This window comes from Cricetulus griseus, chromosome 3 (genome assembly GCF_003668045.3).
Source record: "Cricetulus griseus strain 17A/GY chromosome 3, alternate assembly CriGri-PICRH-1.0, whole genome shotgun sequence".
Lineage (NCBI taxonomy): Eukaryota > Metazoa > Chordata > Mammalia > Rodentia > Cricetidae > Cricetulus > Cricetulus griseus.
Window position 1 is genome coordinate 98,375,874 of NC_048596.1, and position 22,551 is coordinate 98,398,424.

The 22,551-nt window shown below is 37.6% G+C and overlaps 2 protein-coding genes and 1 non-coding gene across 5 annotated transcripts in view; all 3 read right to left on the reverse strand.

The window, feature by feature from the left end:
* The window catches only part of Fchsd2 (FCH and double SH3 domains 2), a 210,325-nt gene that overhangs the window by 142,926 nt on the left and 44,848 nt on the right, over positions 1-22,551 (reverse strand). The window contains exon 3 of one of the 3 annotated variants that reach the window (XM_035442346.1): positions 12,950-13,021. The exons of the other annotated variants lie outside the window; for them this stretch is intronic. Coding sequence (XP_035298237.1) covers positions 12,950-12,952 — 3 coding nt within the window. The 5' untranslated portion in view covers positions 12,953-13,021. The remainder of the gene's footprint in view (positions 1-12,949; positions 13,022-22,551) is intronic. 3 annotated transcript variants of the gene reach the window in all.
* LOC107978450 (snRNA-activating protein complex subunit 5-like) overlaps positions 8,648-22,551 on the reverse strand; it is a 56,695-nt gene continuing 42,791 nt past the window's right edge. Inside the window, exon 3 of the mRNA XM_035442347.1 lies at positions 8,648-12,170. Within this exon, the coding sequence (XP_035298238.1) occupies positions 11,860-12,150 (291 nt within the window). The 5' untranslated portion in view covers positions 12,151-12,170 and the 3' untranslated portion in view covers positions 8,648-11,859. The remainder of the gene's footprint in view (positions 12,171-22,551) is intronic.
* Positions 21,229-21,388, reverse strand: LOC113834896. Its single transcript, XR_003483883.1, has one exon. It is a non-coding gene; the product is annotated as a U1 spliceosomal RNA (small nuclear RNA).

Below are 22,551 nucleotides of genomic sequence, written 5' to 3' on the forward strand. Positions count from 1 at the left end.
TTTAGTGTTACTTGTTTTAAAGAAAAATCACTTATCATGTAACTGCAGCAAATAGAAATGGAGACATTAGTAAACAAAAAAGCTTAAAAGACCCTTTTAAAAATGAGTCCATTTTTCCTACAAAATTTTAAACTACATTTACTTAAGGGTTAAAGCTGAATTTTTAAAAAGTCTTTCAGGAAAGACTACTTTGGCCAGGTGTGGTGGCACATGCCTGTAGATCCTGGAACATGAATAACTACTTTAAATCCCAGCACTCAAGAAGCAGAAGCAGGTAAATTTCTGTGAGGATAGCCTACTCTAAATATCATGGTAAGGACAGCCAGGGATATATAGGGAGGCCCTGCCTGGGGGTGGAGGGAGACATTAAAACTCAAGTAGATTACGTAATTGTATTTTGTTGGTAAAGATGTAAATATTACTCATCCTTTTTCTTTTCTTTTTTTCTCTTCCTCCTCCTCCTCCTCCTCCTCATCCTCCTCCTCATCCTTCTCCTCCTCTTTGGTTGTCCTGGCTGTTCTAGAATTTGCTCTACAGACCAGACTATACTGAGTTTTCAGTCACATTAATCATAATCACCATTTGTTAGGTAATTTGATATATGTTAGGAATGGTTCTGATCATTAGATTTAGGCTCCTTTACTGTACACATTTTCCAATTGAATACACTGAGGCTCAGAGTTGTTAATTACATTATGTTGTCATTTATAAGTAGTAGGGCTGAAATTTGAACCCACATTTGTTTAATTTCACATGATGAATGCCTGGGCTGGAGAGACATCTCATTGGGTAAAGGCACTTGCTGTTCAGACCTTGCACCTTGAGTTTGATTCCCATAACCCATGTGAAGTTGGAAGGAGAGAACTGACTCCACAACGTTGTCCTCTGATTGCTACATGTGCCCCTCTCCCACATGGTGTTTTACACATATATGTATGTATACATTACTAAAAAATATTTCTTAAAAGACCATATACAGTGCCAGGTGGTGGTGGCACACACCTTTAATCCCAGCATTTGGGAGGCAGAGGCAGGCGAATCTCTGTGAGTTTGAGGCCAGCCTGGTCTACAGAGTGAGTTACAGGACAGGCTCCAAAGCAATACAGAGAAACCCTGTCTCAAAAAACAAACCAATGAGTTCCAGTTCGTCATCGCTGCTCAGAGGCATCTGAGGCAAGCGACCTGCCTGCCAGACCCAGTTCGGCGGTGGCGGGTTACGAACACCGAACACCCAACACCCAAAGGCAGCCCGGCCTCCATCTGCCGACCCAGGTAGGCCAGGAACTATTTCCAGTTCTGGTTCGTCGTCGATGCTCAGAGTCATCTGACACAAGTGACCAAACGGAGTTCAGCAGCGGGATTCGACACCCTGAGGCCTGGTGACAGCTCTGCCTCCAACTGCCCGCCCGGCGAGACCCGGCACGCCCGGACATTGCCGACACCCGGGTAACAGTGACACCTCCATCCACAAGAAGAGAACCGACATCAGAGTATTAGATCTGTTTGCATCTACCAGAAGGGAACCGTGGTCCCACAACCATCAGGAGAACAAGAAACACTTGCTACACCCACCAGAAGAAAGGATGAGAAGGGGACAAGGTAAAAGCACATCCAACAACAGAAAACCCAATATGACACCACCGGAGACTAGGAACCATACACCAGTAAGACCTCAACATCACGATGCAGATGAACCAGAAGAGAATGACCTTAAAAACATCTTCAGGAAAATGATAGAGGACCTCAAAGAGGACATGAGAAAATCCCTTAAAGAAACTGAAGACAAAACAAACCAAAAAATACAAGAAACAGTTCAAGACCTAAAAACCGAAATAGAGACAATAAAGAAAGCACAATCTGAGGCAATGCTGGAAATAGAAAAGCTGGGTAAACGATCAGGAACTACAGATGTAAGCATAACCAACAGAATACAAGAGGTGGAAGAAAGAATCTCAGGATTGAAGACACACTAATGGAAATAGACTCATCAACCAAAGAAAATCTTAAGTCCAACAAATCCCTAACACAAAATATACAGGAAATATGGGATACTGTGAAAAGCCCAAACATAAGAATAATAGGTATAGAAGAAGGTGAAGAAATCCAACTCAAAGATGCAGAAAACATATTCAACAAAAACATAGAAGAAAATTTTCCCAACCTAAAGAAAGACATGCCAATGAAAATACAAGAAGCCTGCAAAGGAAAAAGGTCAAGTAACCTATAAAGGCAAACCTATCAGAATCACCCCTGACTTTTCCTTGGAAACTCAGAAAGCCAGAAGGTCCTGGATCGATATTCTACCTACACTAAGAGACCATGGATGCCAGCCCAGACTACTATGCCCAGTAAAGCTTTCAATCATTATAGATGGAGAAAACAAGATATTCCATGATAAAACCAGATTCAAACAATACATATCCACCAATCCAGCCCTACAAAAAGTACTGGAAGGTAAACTGCAACCAAGGGAAGTTAACTACAACCAGAAAAACATAGGCAATAGATAATCCCAATTTTCCAACAGTCAAAAGAAAAAAGGGATAGAATCCCACACCTAATCTTGCCACCATCACTAAATCAAAAACAAACAAGAATGAACAATAATCAATGGTCATTAATATCCATCAACATTAATGGTCTTAACTCCCCTATAAAAAGACACAGATTAGCAGAATGGATAAGAAGACAGAATCCTTCCTTCTGCTGCTTACAAGAAACTCACCTCAACCTCAAAGACAGACAGTACCTAAGAATTAAAGGTTGGGGAAAGATCTTTCAATCAAATGGACCCAAGAAACAAGAGGGGGTAGCAATCCTAATATCCAACAAATTGGACTTCAAACTAAAATCAGTCAAAAGAGATGAAGAAGGTCATTTCCTACTCATCACAGGAGAAATCCATCAGGATGAAGTCTCAATTCTGAACATTTATGCCCCAAATACAAAGGCATCCACGTTTGTAAAAGAAACATTACTAAAACTCAAATCACACATAAAACCGCACACACTTATAGTGGGAGATTTCAACACCCCACTCTCACCACTGGACAGGAACACCAGACAGAAACTCAATAAAGAAACAAAAGAACTAATAGAAGTTATGGCGCAATTGGACTTAACAGATATCTATAGAACATTCCACCCAAATACAAAACAATTTACCTTCTTCTCAGCACCACATGGAACCTTCTCTAAAATCGACCACATACTTGGCAACATAGCAAACCTCAACAAGTACAAAAAAATTGAAATAACCCCCTGTGTCTTATCAGACCACCATGCTTTAAAATTAGAATTCAACAACAACAAGAACTACAGAAAACCTACAAACTCATGGAAATTAAGTAACACCCAATTGCACAATTCATGGGTCCAGGAAGAAATAAAAAAGAAATTAAAGATTTCCTAGAATTCAATGAGAATGAGGACACAACATATCCAAACCTATGGGATACTCTGAAAGCAGTGCTAAGAGGAAAGTTCATAGCGCTAAATGCCCAGGAGAATAATCACACTAGAGAATTAACATCACAACTGAAAGCTTTAGAAAACAAAGAAGCCAATACACCCCAGAAGAGCAGATGCCAGGAAATAATCAAATTGAGGGCTGAAATCAATAAAATGGAAACTAGGAGAACAATACAAAGAATCAATATACAAAAAGTTGGTTCTTCGAGAAAATCAACAAGATAGACAAACCTTTATCCAAACTTACCAAACAACAAAGAGTGAACATGCAAATTAATAAAATCAGGAATGAAAAGAGGGTCATAACAACAGACACAGTGAAAATCCAGAGAATCATCAGGTCATACTTTGAAAACCTATATTCCTCACAATTTGAAAATCTAAAGGAAATGGACAATTTTCTGGACAGATTTCACTTTCCAAAATTAAATCAAGATCAGATAAGCAACTTAAATAGACCTATAACCTCTAACGAAATTGATGCAGTCATTAGAAGTCTCCCAACCAAAAAAGTCCAGGACCAGATGGCTTCAGTGCATCATAATTCTACCAGAAATTCAAAGTACAGCTAATACCAATTCTCCTCAAAGTATTCCACACAATAGAAGCAGAAGGGTCATTAACAAACTCTTTTTATGAGGCCACAATAACCTTGATACCCAAGCCACACAAAGACACAACTAAGAAAGAGAACTACAGACCAATATCCCTCATGAACATTGACACAAAAATTCTCAATAAAATATTGGCAAATCAAGTCCAAGAACACATCAGAGAAATCATCCATCCCGATCAAGTAGGCTTCATCCCAGGGATGCAAGGATGGTTCAACATACGAAAATCCATCAATGTAATCCACCATATAAACAGACTGAGGAAAAAAAAATCACATGATCATCTCACTAGATGCCGAAAAAGCCTTTGACAAAATCCAACATCCCTTCATAATAAAGGTCCTGGAGAAATCAGGGATAACAGGAACATTCCTCAACATAAAAAAGCAATATACAGCAAGCCAACAGCCAACATCAAATTAAATGGAGAGAAACTCAATGCAATTCCTCTAAAATCAGGAACAAGACAAGGCTGTCCACTCTCTCCATACCTCTTCAATATTGTCCTTGAAGTTCTAGCTAGAGCAGTAAGACAACAAAAGAAGATCAAGGGAATACAAATTGGAAAGGAAGAAGTCAAACTCTCACTATTTGCAGATGATATGATAGTCTACATAAGTGACCCAAAAAACTCAACCAGGGAACTCCTACAGCTGATAAACACCTTCAGCAAAGTGGCAGGATACAAGATTAACTCAAAAAAAACCAGTAGCCCTACTATATACAGATGACACATTGGTGGAGAAGGAAATCAGAGAAGCATCACCCTTTACAATTGCCACAAACAACATAAAATACCTTGGAGTAACACTAACCAAAAAAGTGAAAGACCTGTACCGTAAGAATTTTGAGTCTCTAAAAAAAGAAATTAAAGAAGACACAAGAAAATGGAAAGATCCCCCATGCTCTTGGATAGGTAGGATCAACATAGTAAAAATGGCAATCTTGCTATTGATGCATAACATATTCCCATTATTGGTCTCTCTCTCTCTCTCTCTCTCTCTCTCTCTCTCTCTCTATATATATATATATATATATATATATATATGCTAATTGAAACTCAAATATGTGATGAATCCAAGGTGTTTCAGTGAGTGCTCACCTGTGCACACAAATTTGATTTCATCTTTAGTAAGTAGTAAAGTTATATGCTTGCCAAAAAAAAAAAAATAAGTGACACACTGGAAGACAAATGTCACACAATTTCAATTTTATGTCTAACCTAGAAATGATGAACTTATGGAAATAGAGAGCAGAATTGTGGCTATTAGGCTTCAATGTGGGACTTTTAACAATGGGGAAACGATTGGTTTAAGGATATAAACCTGCAGTTGGACAAGAGGCATGGACTCTCTGAAGTCTTGAGGTCTACTGAGAGCATGATAAATATGGTTGATAACAATATGCTATATTTTAAAAGTTGTGAGATAGTATACTTTAAGTGTTCTCAAAACAAAAATGATGAATATGTGTGATATAACATGTTAATTGGTTTAATTTAGCCATGCCATTGTGAACATACTGTATTCTGTATCATAATTGTGCATGACTTTATTTATGAACTAAATAAATGAATGGAAAAAAACCACCAACAACAACAACAAAAAACCCATGACCATATACAATGTTGTGAAATAATGTATTTGTCCTGGGTAGTGTATTGTCAACTTGACACAAGTTACAATTATCTGAGAATAGGGAACCACAATTGAAACCATGCTTCCATAAGATTGCATTTTCAAAATTACTGATGGATATGGGAGGGTCCACTGCACTGTGAGTGGTGCCACTCCTGGGCTGGTGGTCCTGGGGTGTGTAAGAAAGCAGTCTGATCAAGCCACAAAGAGCAAGCCAGTAAGCAGCACTCCTCCATGGCCTCTATATCATTTCCCCCTCTCCAGGTTCCTACCCTGACTTCTAGATGATGCACTATAAACTGTAAGTTAAAATAAGCCCCTTTCTCCCCAAGTTGATTTTGGTCATGGTGTTTTATCACAGCAATAGAAACCCTAACTAAGACACACTAGGGTAGAGATTACAAAGTCTGCTCTTTTGATTTTATTTGTTATATTTTATTGTTTCTTACCTTAGAAACAGTTGAAAATTATCTTGGTTCTAATATTTGTATGTTTTTAGTTTGTTAATTTTTCTCTTTAAAGCCTGTCTCAGAAGCTTTGAAGATCTTATGATCTTAGTTCTAGCACTGGCTATTTTTCCTTCCTGTCTAGCCTTGTTGAGGGTTAGTTTTTAGTCTCTTCACCTAAAAGTGAGGAGACTTTCAACAGTGTTCAATACTTAGAGTAACATTAGCATACAGCTGAAAATGCTCAAGCAATACTCAAATGAAAGCCTCGGCACATATATGCCTGCCATGCTTTGCCTCCCCTCTTCATCCCAGCCCTTTTAATTATCTCAGCATCATTGAAGTTGATCTATCACTGCTTTTATTTTTGAGATAAGGAAATGCAAGATCAAGACAAGTAGACAAATTTAAAGTTCAACCCATGTATGTGTGTCTATGTTCTTAGCCACTGTGCCAGAGAATCTCAGTACTAGCTACTCAGGGAAATCACTTGTGAACTTTGTTAAATTGTCAGCATCATATCCCTAATATAACAATCGAATCAACAAGTAATATTTATTTCAGGTACGAATGAAGTGACTTTGTAAATTTTGCTTTAAATTTTTTAAACCTTTTTTTTTTAAGATTTTATTTATTATGTACACAACATTTTGCTTCCATGTATATCTGCACACCAGAAGAGGGCACCAGATCTCACAACGGATGGTTGTGAGCCACCGTGTTGTTGCTGGGAATTGAACTCAAGACCCCTGGAAGAGCAGTCTGTGCTTTTAACCTCTGAGCCATCTCTCCAGCCCATGATTTAAATTTGGTGGTATTTTGCATCGAGAGCATTTTCATTTGTAGCCAGGCACTGTGCTACGCCCATGTAATCCGTCCCAGCACTGGGGCTCTAGTAGCAGGAGGATCTTAAGTTTGAGGCCAGGGCTAGTCAGGCAAGATGCCTCGGGGGTGAGGGCATTTGCCACTAAGCCTGACAATCTGAGTTTGATCCCTGGGACCCACATGATTAAAGGAGAGAACCAACTCTGAAAGTTGTCATTTTACCTCCATGTCTGCACTGTGGTATGCACACATACTCCAACATCAAATGAATAACTATAACAATCTTTTTAAAGCTAAAAAGGCCTGATATTGGAGTGACTACAACTTAAAAGAATGACTTTCATTTGTTATTCAATATTACTCAGTTTGTCAGAATTTCCCTGATCTTCAATAAATAAGATGCATAATGTTTTGTAATTCATTTATTGAAGTTAAAAAAACAATGGAAAGCTTGAGCAGTGTAGGATGTACAGTTTGAAAAGGGTTGATGCTTTGGTGACTTTCTTTCTCCGAATTTTGAGATGTTATGTTTTATTGATGTGCTTCCTAACTTGAGATGTTCTATAAAAGCAGGAACTTTGATCCTTGCTAGTATAGGCTCAGGCCTTGACACTTGCTTTTAACATTAGTAACATATTTTTGTGAGTCATTATTTGTGTTGTATGTTGTAAGCTTAAAGAGCTAGAAATGGTTTCCTAAGGATGAGTAATATTAAAAAAGAAAAAAGAAAAAAAAGGTCGGCAATGGTGGTACACACACACCTTTAATCCCAGCACTCCAGAGGCTGAGGCAAAAGAATCTCTGAGTTTGAGGTCAGCCTGGTCTGCATGATGAGTCCTAAAATCATACACATACAAGTAACTGAGCAAATTGTATTTATATATTTATATATTCAGGGTTTATATACAGCAACAGTTAAAGAAGTAAAGGCCATGAATTTGAGAGAGCAAGTTATGGAATAAATGGGAAAGGTGGGAGGCAAGAAAGGGAGGAAGAAAATGATATTTTAATTTCAAAAGAATAAAGCATTTTTAAAAAGATAAAAGCAAAACAAAATAGAAACAGAAAATCCCATATATTCTAAATGCTGTCTTAGTTACTTTTCTATTGCTCTGAGTAGACACCATGACCAAGGCACTCTTATAAAAGAACACATTTTATTGGGGGGGGGGCTTGCTTACAGTTTCAGAGGCTTAGTCCATTATCATCATGGTAAGAAGCACAGCAGCACTCAGGGAAACATGGTGCAAGAGAAGTAGTTCAGAGTTCTATATCCTTATCCATAGGCAGAGAGATTCTGGGCCTGGCATGGGCTTTTGAAACCTCCAAGTCCACCCCCAGTAACACACTTCCTCCAACAAGGTCACACCTCTTAATCCTTGTAATCCTTGCAAACAGTTCCACCCCCTGGTAATCAAGCATCCAAATATATAAGCCTATGGGGGACATTCTTATTCAAACTACCACAATGGTGAAATTCAAAATACAGCTTGTACCACTATGCCTGACTTCATTTTCTTCCTTCCTTTTTCTTTCTTTTTTCTTCCTTCCTTCCTTCTTTATTTTTTTATTGTTGTTGACTTTGCTTTTCAAGACAGGGTCTCTCCCTGTAACCCTGGCTGTCCTGGAACTAGCTCTGTAGACCAGGCTGGCCTTAAACTCAGAAATCTGCCTGCATAGGTCTCTCGAGTACTGGGATTAAAGGCATGTGCCAGCACTGCCCTGCCATGGCTGATTTTTTGAATTCTGGGTATTAAACTTATATTCTTACAATTTCATGGCAAACACTTTCCAGCCCACGAATGTGACATGCAATAACATAAATCTGACTTAGTTGTAGTTACACTGTGTATTTTATAACTTTTCATGCATAGCTAATTTATTTTGTTAATTAGATGCTACATTCCATACTTGAGTTCTGATTTCCTTCTACAAGAGCTAGCATACTTTTATACATCAGACAGAGGATGACAGTTCTCTGGAATAGCATAGTATTTAACATTTGTATTCAATTTGTATTCAAAGGTTCACCAAATCACGTTTTTCACACAAATCTGCTAAATTAAAAATATGCTTTCAAACTGACATATATACAAAACGATCTATCACTAACAAATTCTAAGAAACTTCAGTATTAAACTAGTTGAACTCCCTTAGACCAAGAAAACTAACACTTAAACATGATCCTTCATTAAGTAAAAGACAATGCCCATGTACATCATGCCACAAGTCTTACTTTAGTGTTCCTTTTCATACAGATATAAATATATGCTTGATTTCTCTACTGACAAGGCAGCATACATAATTTCTACTAAGTAATGTTAATTTACCAAGTCCCCAAAGCACTTCCTTACTTCTTTCCACCATTACCCAAGTCTCTCTCAGAAATTCAGAAACATGCTCAGCATATTTTGCATATATCCATAATTCCAACACTTGGAGGCTAGAGCAGGAGGAACTCAAATTCAAAGCCAGCCTAGATTACATAGCTAGTTGAATAGTGGCCTGAACTATAAAGTGAGACCCTGTATCAAAAACTAAAGGCCAAGAATATGCCTTAGAGGTGGAGGATTTATCTATTATGTGCAGGATAACCACTTCAAATCCAGTGTAGACTACACAGTGAGTTCCAGAAAGGGAAAGAAGGGAGGAAAGAAGGAGAAAAGGCGAGGAAGATAGGCAGGCAGACAGGCATAATTGTCTTCACATTACACTTAAAGTGATAAGCAACTTATAAAAATAAGTTTTATCTCCTCTCTTTGTGTTTGCTTGAGCATACATTATTAGAACTACTTTTGATATTCATGAATTTTATGATCCCAGTTATAATTTTAAACTGTTAAGTTTTCAAGAAAACTTATTAGAAAATATCATCTGTAAATCTACTTTACTTGGTCACAAGACAACAGTCGTATATCACAATATACAAAAGCAATCCACAGCATAGGTGCCACTAAAACTCATCCATATATATAATCATCTTATACATACTCAACACATGTGAGCACTCTACATTAGAGACCACTGATTAAGGTTATAGAGTTTATTTTCAAAGAGGGTATTATACAAATGTGAACTTGAGTCATTTACTTATCTCAGCTTTAATTTCATTATCCATAAAATAAGGATAATACTTTCAGTTGGCAAATGGATAAACTATGGTATATTCAGACAATAAAATATCTGGCATGAAAAAGAAACCAGCCAGCAAGTCATTAAATGACATGGAAGATCATTAAATGTAAAATAAACAAGCAAACAAAACAACATGAAATGGCTGCATATTATATAATGCCAATTATATGACATTCTGAAAAATGGAAAACTATGGTGACAATAAAAGGATCAATAGTTGAAGGGATGTGGGAGTAGAGAAGGACAAACAGCACAGAGTATTTTAAAGGCAGCAAATGTATTATTATGATTATATAGATTATCACTATAATGTAAGATGCATGCCATTATACATTTATCAAAATGCACAGGATGTACAATACCAAGAGTAAACCCTAGTGTATCATAGACTGAATAGTTGTGATGTGACAGATTCACACACGTAGCAAATGTACCACTTAGGTACAAGATGTTAACAGGAGGGAAAGCTGTATGTGTAAGACAAGGGATATTTGAGAACTCTTCTATGCACTCTGCTCAATTTGACTATGATCCTAAAATTACTCTAAATTTCAAGGCTACTAAAAAAATACAATGGGGCTAGAGAGACAGCTCAGTGACTAAGAACACTTGCTGCTGTTCCAAAGAACGGGACTTCATATGTTGGTTCACAATGGACTGTGACTCCAGCTCTGGGAAATGAGACACCCTCTTCTGGCCTCCTTGGGTATTCACACACATGTGACATACACATTAAGTAAACATAAAAATAAATCTTTAAAAAATAAATACTGATGTATCTTCAAAAGCTGTTGTAATTCTCAAGTCAAACAACGAATATAAAGTACCTAATGCAAATTCTGATAAGGTAATGCAAATTCTTTTTTTTTTTTTTTTAAGCAGTGTGACTGAGAACCAATGCACTCACACTAATCATTCTTCTTTTCAGCTTAATAAAGAACCCTGCAGAGAGAGCAGATCTACAGCAGCTCCTGGTGAGTCTCATAGAGCTTATGTATCCATCTGACTGAGCCCCTTTCTGCCCTGCCCCACCTCTTGTTCTTTTGTCAGGCTTGGGGTTACACCGTGCCAGACATCAGTCTCCTAAGTCCTCTTATGAGTTATGAGGTTGGGGTACATGGCTGGGATACAAGTCAGGGAGGGGCCAGCATCCATAACCTTCCTGAGAACAGGACTTTTTCTAGCTCTGCCTGGTTCACCTCACATTTCCTGAGTTACTCTTCATCTAGTTCTTATGTGATGGCAGTGACATAGGAAGGTGATACTTTTTAAGATCCAGACTCCATGCCATGTGCAGCCTTGAGTGTACCTTCCAACAAACTAGAGTTGCTCAGAGAGACAAGGTTGCCCCAGCTTATGTGTGTGGCAGAAGGTCTCTGGGCTTGCAGCTAGACTACTTGTTGCTAAAGGGCCAATGCTAGAAGCATCTTCCAAGTGGTACCCAGGCAGAGACTCTTGCTTTTCCTTCCTGGTAGTTTTTCCTTGTTTTCTGCACACAGGTTCATGCTTTCATCAAGAGATCGGATACTGAGGAGGTAGATTTTGCAGGTTGGCTCTGTTCCACCATTGGGTTTAACCAGCCTAGCACACCAACCCATGCCGCTAGCATCTGAGCCTTTGGGAAGCAGCAAAGGGGAAATCCTGTGCCCAGTGGCATGCCATGTTGCTTTCAAGCCTCTCCCATGCTTGTCGCTGTTCAGATGTGCATCTCATCCTAGCTCTTGTCTCCCTTTACGAATCAGATTCTTCCTCTTCCTCTTCTTCTTCCTCCATAGGGCTCCTTGTGCTCAGCTTCAGTGTGGTTTGATTGATTGATGCTTCATTGTCTACATGCACTGACATATCATGTAACTGTTCAGGTGCAGGATGAGAAGACAGTGTCTCAGTCCCTCTTCGAGAACTTATCATTGATTGGAGGGCCAATTCTTCCACCTTGAGGCGGTTCAGTTGGTCGTGCAAGGCCGCCTTTAGACGCAGCAGGGTCTCCTCCTCCTTTCGAAGCTCCTGTAGCCAGCTTAGCATCCTTTCACCTTGTTAGGCCACTGGTAATGCAAATTCTGATAAGGTACTTGATAATGTCTTGGCAGCATTCAATCTTTCATTCATTCAATAAATATTTAATGAAAGCTAAGAGAAATTATTACTATCATGACCAGGCAAAAATTTTGGTAACTTGTCTTTTTAAAGGAGTTTATTAATTCATTATTTACTTATTTCAAAATGAGACTTGTCACATATGATTACAGAATCTATCAATTACAAGATGATGTTAATAAATTTAATTCAGTGGTTGGTATGTACCAAAAGCAAAAGAGTTTGTCAAATATCCTAATAAAGTGAATGGGAGGCTGGGGAGATGGCATGGTCTGTAAAGTGCCTGTCACATAAGAATGACAACTTGCATCCATACACAGAACCCCAGAATCCATATAAAAGCAGACATGGTGGTACACATCTATAACTCCAACACTGGGAAGGGAAGTAACTGGACAGGCAGATCATGGACCTCATTACCAGTCTAGTCAGTCAGTGAGTTCCAGGGTCAATGAGGGACTCTGCATCAAGCAATATGAGAGAGAACATTAGAGAAGATACTCAACATCAACCTCTGGCCTTCATATACATGCATTTATACTGTATGCATAGGTGCACACACACAAAAGTAAAACAATATAAACTCAATGTGCTTGTGTATATTTATCACAAGCTAAATATAGATGAATAACAGAAACTTCTTACTAGCAATATGTCCTCTACTTCGTAAAAAAAAAAACCTCCTAAATACTTCTATGAATTTTACCAAGGAAAATGAACTTGTTACCATTTCTGGACCTTAGATGTTTCTTCTTTCTTTCCTTACTTGTGTTTAAATTCCTCACATAAGTGCAGTAGGCTGTTAGAAAACATTAGCCAACACTTAAAATTTATAGAAGGATGAACATAAATCATTTTCAAAGTTTCTTTTAAAATTATAACATCCCTAGTTAATATTCATGAGGATAACTTCACAAAAACAGTTACAAAACTAAGGCAGAGAAACATGGCTATATATAGTTATGCCAGGAGAAGAAAAGGAAATTTCTCTTTCCTTAAAATGGAGAAATTAGGCTCAATGGGAATGTTTCCTAAATAGCAATTTCATAATATTTTAACCACATTATTCATTACTCTGAATAACACTTTGGAGAACCAGATAATAGTGCACAAGAACTGAGTTCATTTGATTCAGACAGGTGGCTAGTCTAGAGCACTGTGTTAGCAGTCCCAACCCACCCACAATAGCCCTAAAGACGATTATGCAAATGCCAGAGACAGGGTATTTTCCCAGGAACAGGAGAAGGGCTCCTAGTAGAAGCTGCAATTGTTCAGCAGTCATGTGGAAAAACAAGCAGAGTTGTGTTGGGGCTCTTTATCTCCTCCCTTAATTGCTGGAGGCAGAATGTTTTCATTGAGGGCACTACTTCAGTATATATGAGCTATATAAACACTTAGATATACACACGTGTGTATTTATTTGATGTACATTTCTCAAAACCCATGAACATTTTATCCCATCCTCACCCCCAAGGTACCCTGGCTGAATACTCTCCCTTCTTATCAATGTCACATTTCATCTGTTAGATACTGTTTCCTTGCTAGTAAGAAGCAGGAATTTAGAAACCTTTGAGCACTTGGTTTTCCACTTTTGTTTTACTTTTAAAACATTTTTCATATATGTGAAACATTTTCTTTCTCATCAGAGACAAAATAACACATGAAACATAAGAAATACAATACTGACATGTGAACACTATTGCTTAACAGCATGCAATGGGGGTGTATTTTTTTATGTAAAGTCATCAGGGTCTTCAGTTTCTAAATGGGTTTTCAAGCAGTTTGCTTCTAACATATGGTTACAAGATTCTCTCTAGAATTAAATGGGCTGGGCTTGGTAGCACATGCCTTTATTCTCAGGCCTGGGAAGGCAGAGATAGGTAGATCTCTGTGAGCTGAAGGTCAGCCTAATCTACAAAGTGAGCTCTAGGCCAACATAGTAAGACTCTTACTTATTATGTAGTGACATTATATTTTATAACTACAAATTTCAAGAAGAAATCCAGATTTTAAAAAAGTTTCTTATCCACTGCCAAAACGTATGGTCACACTTTTTACTGTTACTAATTTGAAACTACCTTAAGTCTTCTGACTTTGTAGAAGTAAAAGCTAAGGTGACTACTATGAATGATGATGGGAAAATTCCCGCCTGGTCAAGCTATTTGGGCTGCAATACTATTTGCTCAGGAATTCTTAGCAACAAAAGCTGCCCAGATGAATGGAAAAAGATTTGGAAGGAATACCTTCAAGCTGCACTGTTATAAGTATCACAACTCTCTTTCTTGAGCATTACTGTTGTTCTAAGGGACCAAATGTGACTATAAAGTGGGTGTACAACATTGACTGAACACAGAAAATATTGAAAGCATTCCACTCTTAAGCCCCACTAAAAAAATTCTATAACTGTGCTTTCTACTTATGGTGAGATGGCTCATGGACTGGCAAGATAGTTCAGTGGATAAAGCTGCTTGCTACCAAGCCTGAAAACCTGAGTTAAATTCCCTTACTCTTGTGGTAAAAGGAAAGACAGATTCCTGTAAGCTGTCCTTGGAACACATTAGTTCATGGCTTGTGTGTGTACAGGCATGCATACACACAAGTAAATGTAATAAAAAGAAGTTTTTAAAAGGCACTTGTCAGGCTGGAGAGATGGCTCAGCAGTTAAGAGCACTGTCTGCTCTTCCAGAGCCCTGAGTTCAATTCCCAGCAACCACATGGTGGCTCACAAAGATCTGTAATGAGATCTGGTGTCCTCTTCAGGCCTACAGACAGAACACTGTATATACATAATAAAATAAATCTAAAGGGGGGGGGCACTTGTCAGGAACCTAACAAGCTGGGTTAAATCCACAAATCCCATGAGGTAGAAGGAGAAAGCCAAATCCTACAAATTGTCTTACTTTCACATAAATATCCATAAATGCATACACACATACATACACACACACAATAACATAAACAGATGTAGAAAAACTTCACAGTATTTCCAATTTCCATTAAAAATACTAATTCTATGATTCTACTAATCTACTTAAAAATGATTCAAATTATTTATCAGAGATTTTTTTTTTGTGTGTGTGTGTGTGTATACACAAACATGTGGTGATATTTTATTTACGATTTATTAAAGCTTGCCTCAGGACTCAGAAAGCAAAGTCAGCCACAAGCCATAGAAACCAGGCACACACCTTTAATCCCAGCAGCCAGAAGCTAGGAGGTGGTGGTATACACCTTTAAACCCAGGACTCAGGATTAAGAGGTATTCGGATCTGACTATACAAAAGTGATCCAGTGCTAAGAGAAAACAGCTCACACAAAGATGATCTCAGTACTTGTTATCACACTTTTAATCCCAGTTATACACACTAGAGAGGTATAAAAGATAGGAGCAGGCTCAGTCTCAGACATTCATTCTCCAGCCACATGAGGATAGGAAGGCATAGATCCTCCAGCCACACTGAGGAGAGACAGAAGTCTGAGGCTTGGTGAGAGTTCTTGGAGACAGGATCAGCCCTTTCAGCCTGAGATAAAGGTAAGAGATAGAGGCTTGGCTGCTTTGCTTTTCTGATCTTCATCTTGAAGCTTGAACCCCAATATCAGTCTCTGGTTTTTTCATTTATTGTGCTACATATGTATATTCACACATATATGTCTATGTTAGCAATACTATATTAAAATTAGGCAGGTAAGCTAGGCCTATAAAATCAACGACTCTGGAGGCTAAGGAAGGAGAATCACAAAGAGCTCAAGTCCTACCTGTGCTACACACTGGTGAGTTCATGGTCAGCCTAGACAATTTGGTGAGACTGCCATCTCAAAATTTAAAAGTAAGAGAGCTTGGGATATAACTCATTGTCAAGGAGCTTGACTAACAACAATCCCCCATGGACTGCCAAAAGGAAAACAAATAAGACATAGATCAAAATTAGGTAATTAGTGAATAAAATATTACATACAAAATTAACTAGGCCTACATTATATATAAAATGATCACTTCATTCTTTAATCTGTTTATAAAAAGCAGAATGAAGCCAAAGAACCTGTTACCACCCTCTAGTTTCTGACTGTGATGATAAAACATGGCTCTGTACTGGCTAATCCAAAAATCGCTGGTGACCACAGGGCTAGGAAATCTGCTGTAAACTTCACAAGCAAGTTAAACAAGTACAGAGTGATCAGTCCAGATTTGATGTATAATTCAGAGTCCTAGAAAATACCAGAAAAACCTGCTTATTGCTTCTCCAAGCATCACAGGTCATGAAGAAGCAATATGAAAACACAGGAATCCCTGGGATTCTAAGGGGGCTGTAAAACACACATATAAATACCTCAATGAGATAAGAGATTTTGTGCCTGAATAAAGAAAATATATACCAGACATTCATAGCTTATTAGTAATAAACTGGTAAAACAATTTTAAATTTTTATCTATTAGAAAATTTTAAGCCACTAGAGATGGCTCAGGCTTAAGACCTCTGGCTGCTCTTAAAGAGGACCTGGATTCAGTTCCCAGCAATGGTGGCTCACAATGGGTCTCTAACTCCAGTTCTAGGGGGTCCAGTACCCTCTTCTGACTTACTTGGCTACCAGAAAGGTAAGTTGTATACTTACATGCATGCAGAGAAAACACCCATATCCACAAAATAAAAACAAATCTTTAATGTTTTTAAATTAACCTATTAGTGTTCATCAAAATTTTAAACAGGTATGCTTTGTTTGGGGATGCCATTTTCTGATTACTAAAGTTAAAGTACATTGATGTTTGTTACAGTAGTATTTTAAATAATTTAATCAATAGAATGTGGATATAAATGTTGAGTAATTTATACCCTCATGCTGAATTTGATGTTGATTAAAATCTTTGTGTTTGTGAAAAAAATATCAGTAATAAAAATACTATTTAATAAGAAAGGATGCAGAATGAAACTTAACAATATTTTCTTATGGGGAGGGTATGGTGACTAAATCTAGGGTCTTATACATGCCAGAGAAGCACTCTACTACTGATGACCTAGTACCGACTTAATTTGTTACTTAAAGTCTATAGTTATTTCAGAAATAATTCCCCGAAAACAAAGTGATTTGTTTTACTGTGAATGGGCAGATGCTGCTGAATTAATGCTATCTAACAACTCCAAAATCCACATGAGTTACAATTAGCACTAATTTTCTGCTCATGAGCCAGCCTGGCTGTAAAACACCTCTGTTTAAAGTCCAGATCTACTTTACACATCTTTCATCCCAGGACCCACCCCACTCTGAAGGGGAGAAGTAGTTGTCTGGGGGAATTCTTCTCACAGAAATAGTACTTCAAGAGTACTGGAAGAAATTAGCCCTACCTCTTAAGCTCATTTCAGAAATGGTCTATTGTTACCTCCATCTCTATCAGCCCAAGCACATCATATAACCAAGTTCAAAGTCAGGCAGGCAGCAGTTTTTAATCAAGAGAAAAGCTGGGGAATATTTGCATAGCAATAATTCTATTTACAATAAGTTCTGTGGGAAATTTCCAGAACAAGTTCATTGTGTTCACTATTACCACGCAAACATAGCAAGATGTTGATGCAGTAATTCATTGCTATCAAATTCTCACATGACAAAAAGCAAACAGGAACAGTAAATATGCCAATGACAGAATCAGGATGCAAAAACTTCTCAATGTACTGACGTAATGGAGTAAGCTTAATATAATAGAATCTCATAGGAGTAAAAGTCCTGCTATAGGTTCAACATAAAATGAGGTGACTTAAGCAAGATAGGTGAGAGTCACAGTGGTTTCAGTTTAACCTCAGTAGTTGCTAATGTTATACACATGCCTGACAGTGTAACATAGTTTGTATTGACAGTAATAACATAGCTGAATGCCTAGTCTACATGAAAAACACAATAAAACTTGAAAGAAAAAAAGTAACATGAAGAGTTTGAGGCAATCACACCCAAAAGAATATACTGGCTCTGATTTGTATGTCAATGTCCAAAGAATAATGACTAGAAACAGAATATGTAAACAGTTTTAAACTACATTTCTTAGGAGAGATATCTGAATAAATTACTGATTTGGAGACAGGGAAGACTAGAAACAGGGTGTAGATCAGTAGAAAGAAGAACCAAATATAAAAGTCTTCAAATTCCCTAAAATGCCTTCAGAGTTGCTGAAATAGTAAATCAACTGTTAGAAGTTAACACACATCTATTCATCTGTGGTAACTTTTCTGCAAAGGACTAGACAGGTAAGATTTTGACTTTACAGATCAGAGGGTCTCTGTGGCATTACCCACCATTAAAAAAATGATAACAAGTAAGCAAATGGGTGTGGCTAGTATATAATAAAACTTTACTCACAAAAGCAGGTGTCATGCCAAATGGCAATAGCTTGTCAAAATCTTTTCTATGATGAAAAAAATAGAATGGATGCAGAGTTGGACCATACCACTTTCATACCATTCAATGCTCCAAAAATCCATAAAAGTAACTAAAGCAATTCATCAATACACAAAATAGGCAGGAAAACAACACAGTAAGGTGGATGGGTTAGAAAGGCCATATGCAGATATATATATCAATAGAAAGCTCTTACATAGGTACCTTTCAGGGGAGCACAGCAGAGTGCTTAAAAAACAGAAATAGAAACACAAATACTAGTGTTCTCTATCAGGTAAACAGGACAGACACTAACTTTAATCAATGCCCTTAAACAAGACTTTCCAATCTACATGGGAACACAATGGGAATATCTTCAAATTGCCTTCTTAAAGCCCTTTTATATTTATTGGGTATTACATCTTCATACATTTGTGAGTAAGTAAAACAACAAACTCCAAGCAAAGCAAAAGAAACTATGATTTGGTTTCACCAAAGGTGAGAAATTTCTATTCTATAGAACAAATGAATCAAAACATTGCTCCTTTTGTTACCACATACAAAGGTTTTGGTTTTTTTCAAGACTGGGTTTCTCTGTATAGCTCCAGCTGCCTGGAACTCGCTCTGTAGACCAGGCTAGCCTCAAATTCACAGAGATCCTCCTGGCTCTGTCTCCTGAATGCTGGGATTAAAGGTGTGTGCCATCACTACCTGGTTCAACCTTCTACTTTTCTATAACAGATGAGCATAGAAATTGAAAGGCATGTAGAACTTTTTTTGGGGGGGGGTCTCTGTGTAACAGCTCTGGCTGTCCTAGAACTCAATTTATAAACCAGATTGGCCTGGAACTCACTGAGATCCACCTGCCTCTGCCTCCCAAGTGCGCCACCACTGACCAGTACATGCAGAAACTTTTATAGCAATCTAAAATTAGTTTGTCAACTACAGATAATCAAAATATAAATCAATCTAAAAGATGCAATCATTTTTTCATAATTTGCCATGTTATAATCATCTTAATTTTAATCAAATCTGTAATTTATAATTTATTAATTAAGGAAGCAATTTTGCATTTTAATCTCTAATTTATACAAAGCAAAAACCTTATCTGGTTATCATTGGTAAGAAATGATATACCTTCTCTAACTGGGGGAGCAAGAAAGAAACAGTGACAATGGAACTGCTTTGAAGACATGAAAACCTAACATAAAGTACGATTGGTAGAGGGCTGTTATAACCACATTGTGCTGCTATTTGCAGAGATGCCCTGACCATGAAACAAAAGTAGCATTTATGTAGAAAATGTTTAGAAGTTCAAAGCAAACAAACAAATTTAAGTTAAAAACTATTAAATTATCAAACCAATAGAAACAGATATTTGATGTTTCACATATAAATACAAGAGTTTCTATACTTCTTTTACAGGAGCTCTTTGGGATACTATTTTTAAAACACACACACACATAGACACACACAGACACACACAGACACACACACACACACACACACACCTCACTTGCACTAGAGAAAAAAATCCATCAACATTGGTTATGTGAATATGTTAAGTGGATATGAAGCCAAAAAGGGAATTTCAACATTATCAGACCAATTCACAGAACCAACAAATCTCATAAAGCTTTTAGAAAACCTTAAAACACAATGATAACATGACAATTCCTTATTACATGTGTGATTTGAACATGAGGTTGTAAAATTCCACTAAACATAACTCCAAACTGTATAAGACAACGAAGGATTAGATAATCGACAAGTGTGGTTTGGAGTTCAGGTTCTGTACAGAGTTATGCTGATAGTACAGGAACCAGAAGGATTAGGAGCTTGAGGACAGTCTAGGCAGTAAGAGCAGAGGTTGGGAAAGATGCTATATATCGTGTGTTTAAAGGTTATTTTGAGCCAGGTGGTGGCAGTGCATGCCTTTAATCCCAGCACTGAGAAGGCAGAGGCAGGTGGATCTCTATGAGTTTGAGGCCAACCTGAACTACAAAGCAAATTCCAGGACTGGCTCCATAGCTACTGGGAAACCCTGTTTTGAGAAACAAAACAAAACAAAATAAAAGATTATTTCTAGGCTTACCTTACAAATTTGACAGAACATTTTTAATATTTTTCTCATGAAAAAAATATCCATATATAAGAAATTTATAATATGTGATCTACTTTTTAACTGAGAGATAATTTATTCCCATGTTGAATAAACAGTTAGAAGTGGTTACTAATAAAAAATTAACAAAAGTCTGGAGAAATGGTTCAGTGGTTAGAAACACTGGTTGCTTTTCTAGAGGACCTGGGTTCAATTCCTAGCACCCACATGGCAGCTCACAACTGTCTGTAACCCCATTTCTAGAATGGCACCAGGCATGCACATGGTACACACATATAAATGTATGCAGGCAAAATACCCATACACATAAAGTAAAACAAAATTTTTACAAAGATTAGCACTAATTCTGAAAACAAATGTTTCATTTGGGGTAATAAAAAGTTTAGCAATTAGTTTCTTGAGCTTGCTTTACTTTGCCCCTTCCCTCCAGTGCTGGGGATTGTAGCCAACTTCTTGTGCATGCTAGGCAAGCATTTATTCTACTACTGAAATTAAATTCATAGCCCTCCTAAAATTATGATCTTTAAAGGAAAGCAGTAAAGAAATCCCCCACTACCACAAATTATGCAGTTTCCTTCATGTGACAGAAATAGAGAGGTCAACACACCTGGAGTGCAATGGACAAACCCTACCCAGGGAAAACCACCTTTTTGACCACAATTATCTCCCCTGCCAACGAAGTCCTTATCATGTCTTTTAAATCTATTCTTTAATTCTCAAAACATACTTCAGTCTGCTATCACTACACTAATGCTGTTAAAATACAGTACCAGTATACATTATAGATACACATCACCCCTTAAGGTTAGCACTGTTGTCAACCTAACCTAGATGAAATTAGTATCAAGAACCAATTTTGGGAGAAGGGACTTACATGTGAAACAAGCTTGTTCCCTAACTAGAACTAATAAATAAATTTAAAAAAAAGAACCAATTTTATGTCATGTTAATTCTTTGTTGTTGTTGGGTGTTTTGTTTTGTTTTGTTTTGTTTTTCAAGACAGGGTTTCTCTGTGGCTTTGGAGCCTATCCTGGAACTAGCTCTTATAGATCAGGCTGGTCTCGAAACTCACAGAGATCCGCCTGCCTCTTGCCTCCTGAGTGCTAGGATTAAAGGCGTGCGCCACCACCGCCTGGCCATGTTAAAATTTTTAAAGTTATATATAATTTCACTTTAGTGTGGTGTAGAAGCATTTCTAAATAGAAAGCTGCCATTTCACCCAGCTTTTCGTTTAATACTGTATAAGAGCAACTGGAGCAGTGCTGTGACTTCCCCATAGTAATAGGTGTGCTGGTTAGTTATCAAGATGATGGGATTGGCAGTTACCCAGAAGACAATCTCTGGGTCTTTGTGTAAGGGTGTTTCTAGAGAAGTTAAATGGAGGCAGGAAAACCAACCTTAAATGTGGGGCAGCACCATCCTATTGAATGCAATCCTGGACTCAAAAAAGAAAGCTGAGCATCAGTGTTCATCTCTCTGTTGCCAACTGTAGACACCCTATGACAAGATGCCTTTCCATCACCTGCCTTCCAACAGAAACCATGCGCCAAAATACAGTGTTTCTTCTTTTAAGTTTGTTTTGTCAGGTATTTCATTGCAGCAACAAGTAATATAATAGGCAAGAAGACAGTTTCAGTAACATTAAACATTCTACCCAATTTTTTTCTTTTTTTCCTACATCAATTTATTGAAATATAAATTGTCTATAAAACTTAAAAATTTTAAGCTCATAGTTGGATCTTTTAATGCAACTAACTCAATAGTTCACCTTACTAGGTTTTCTAAAGTATCTATTTACCAATTAGTGAGAGAGAATCCTTCAAAACAAACAGCTATAGTACACACAG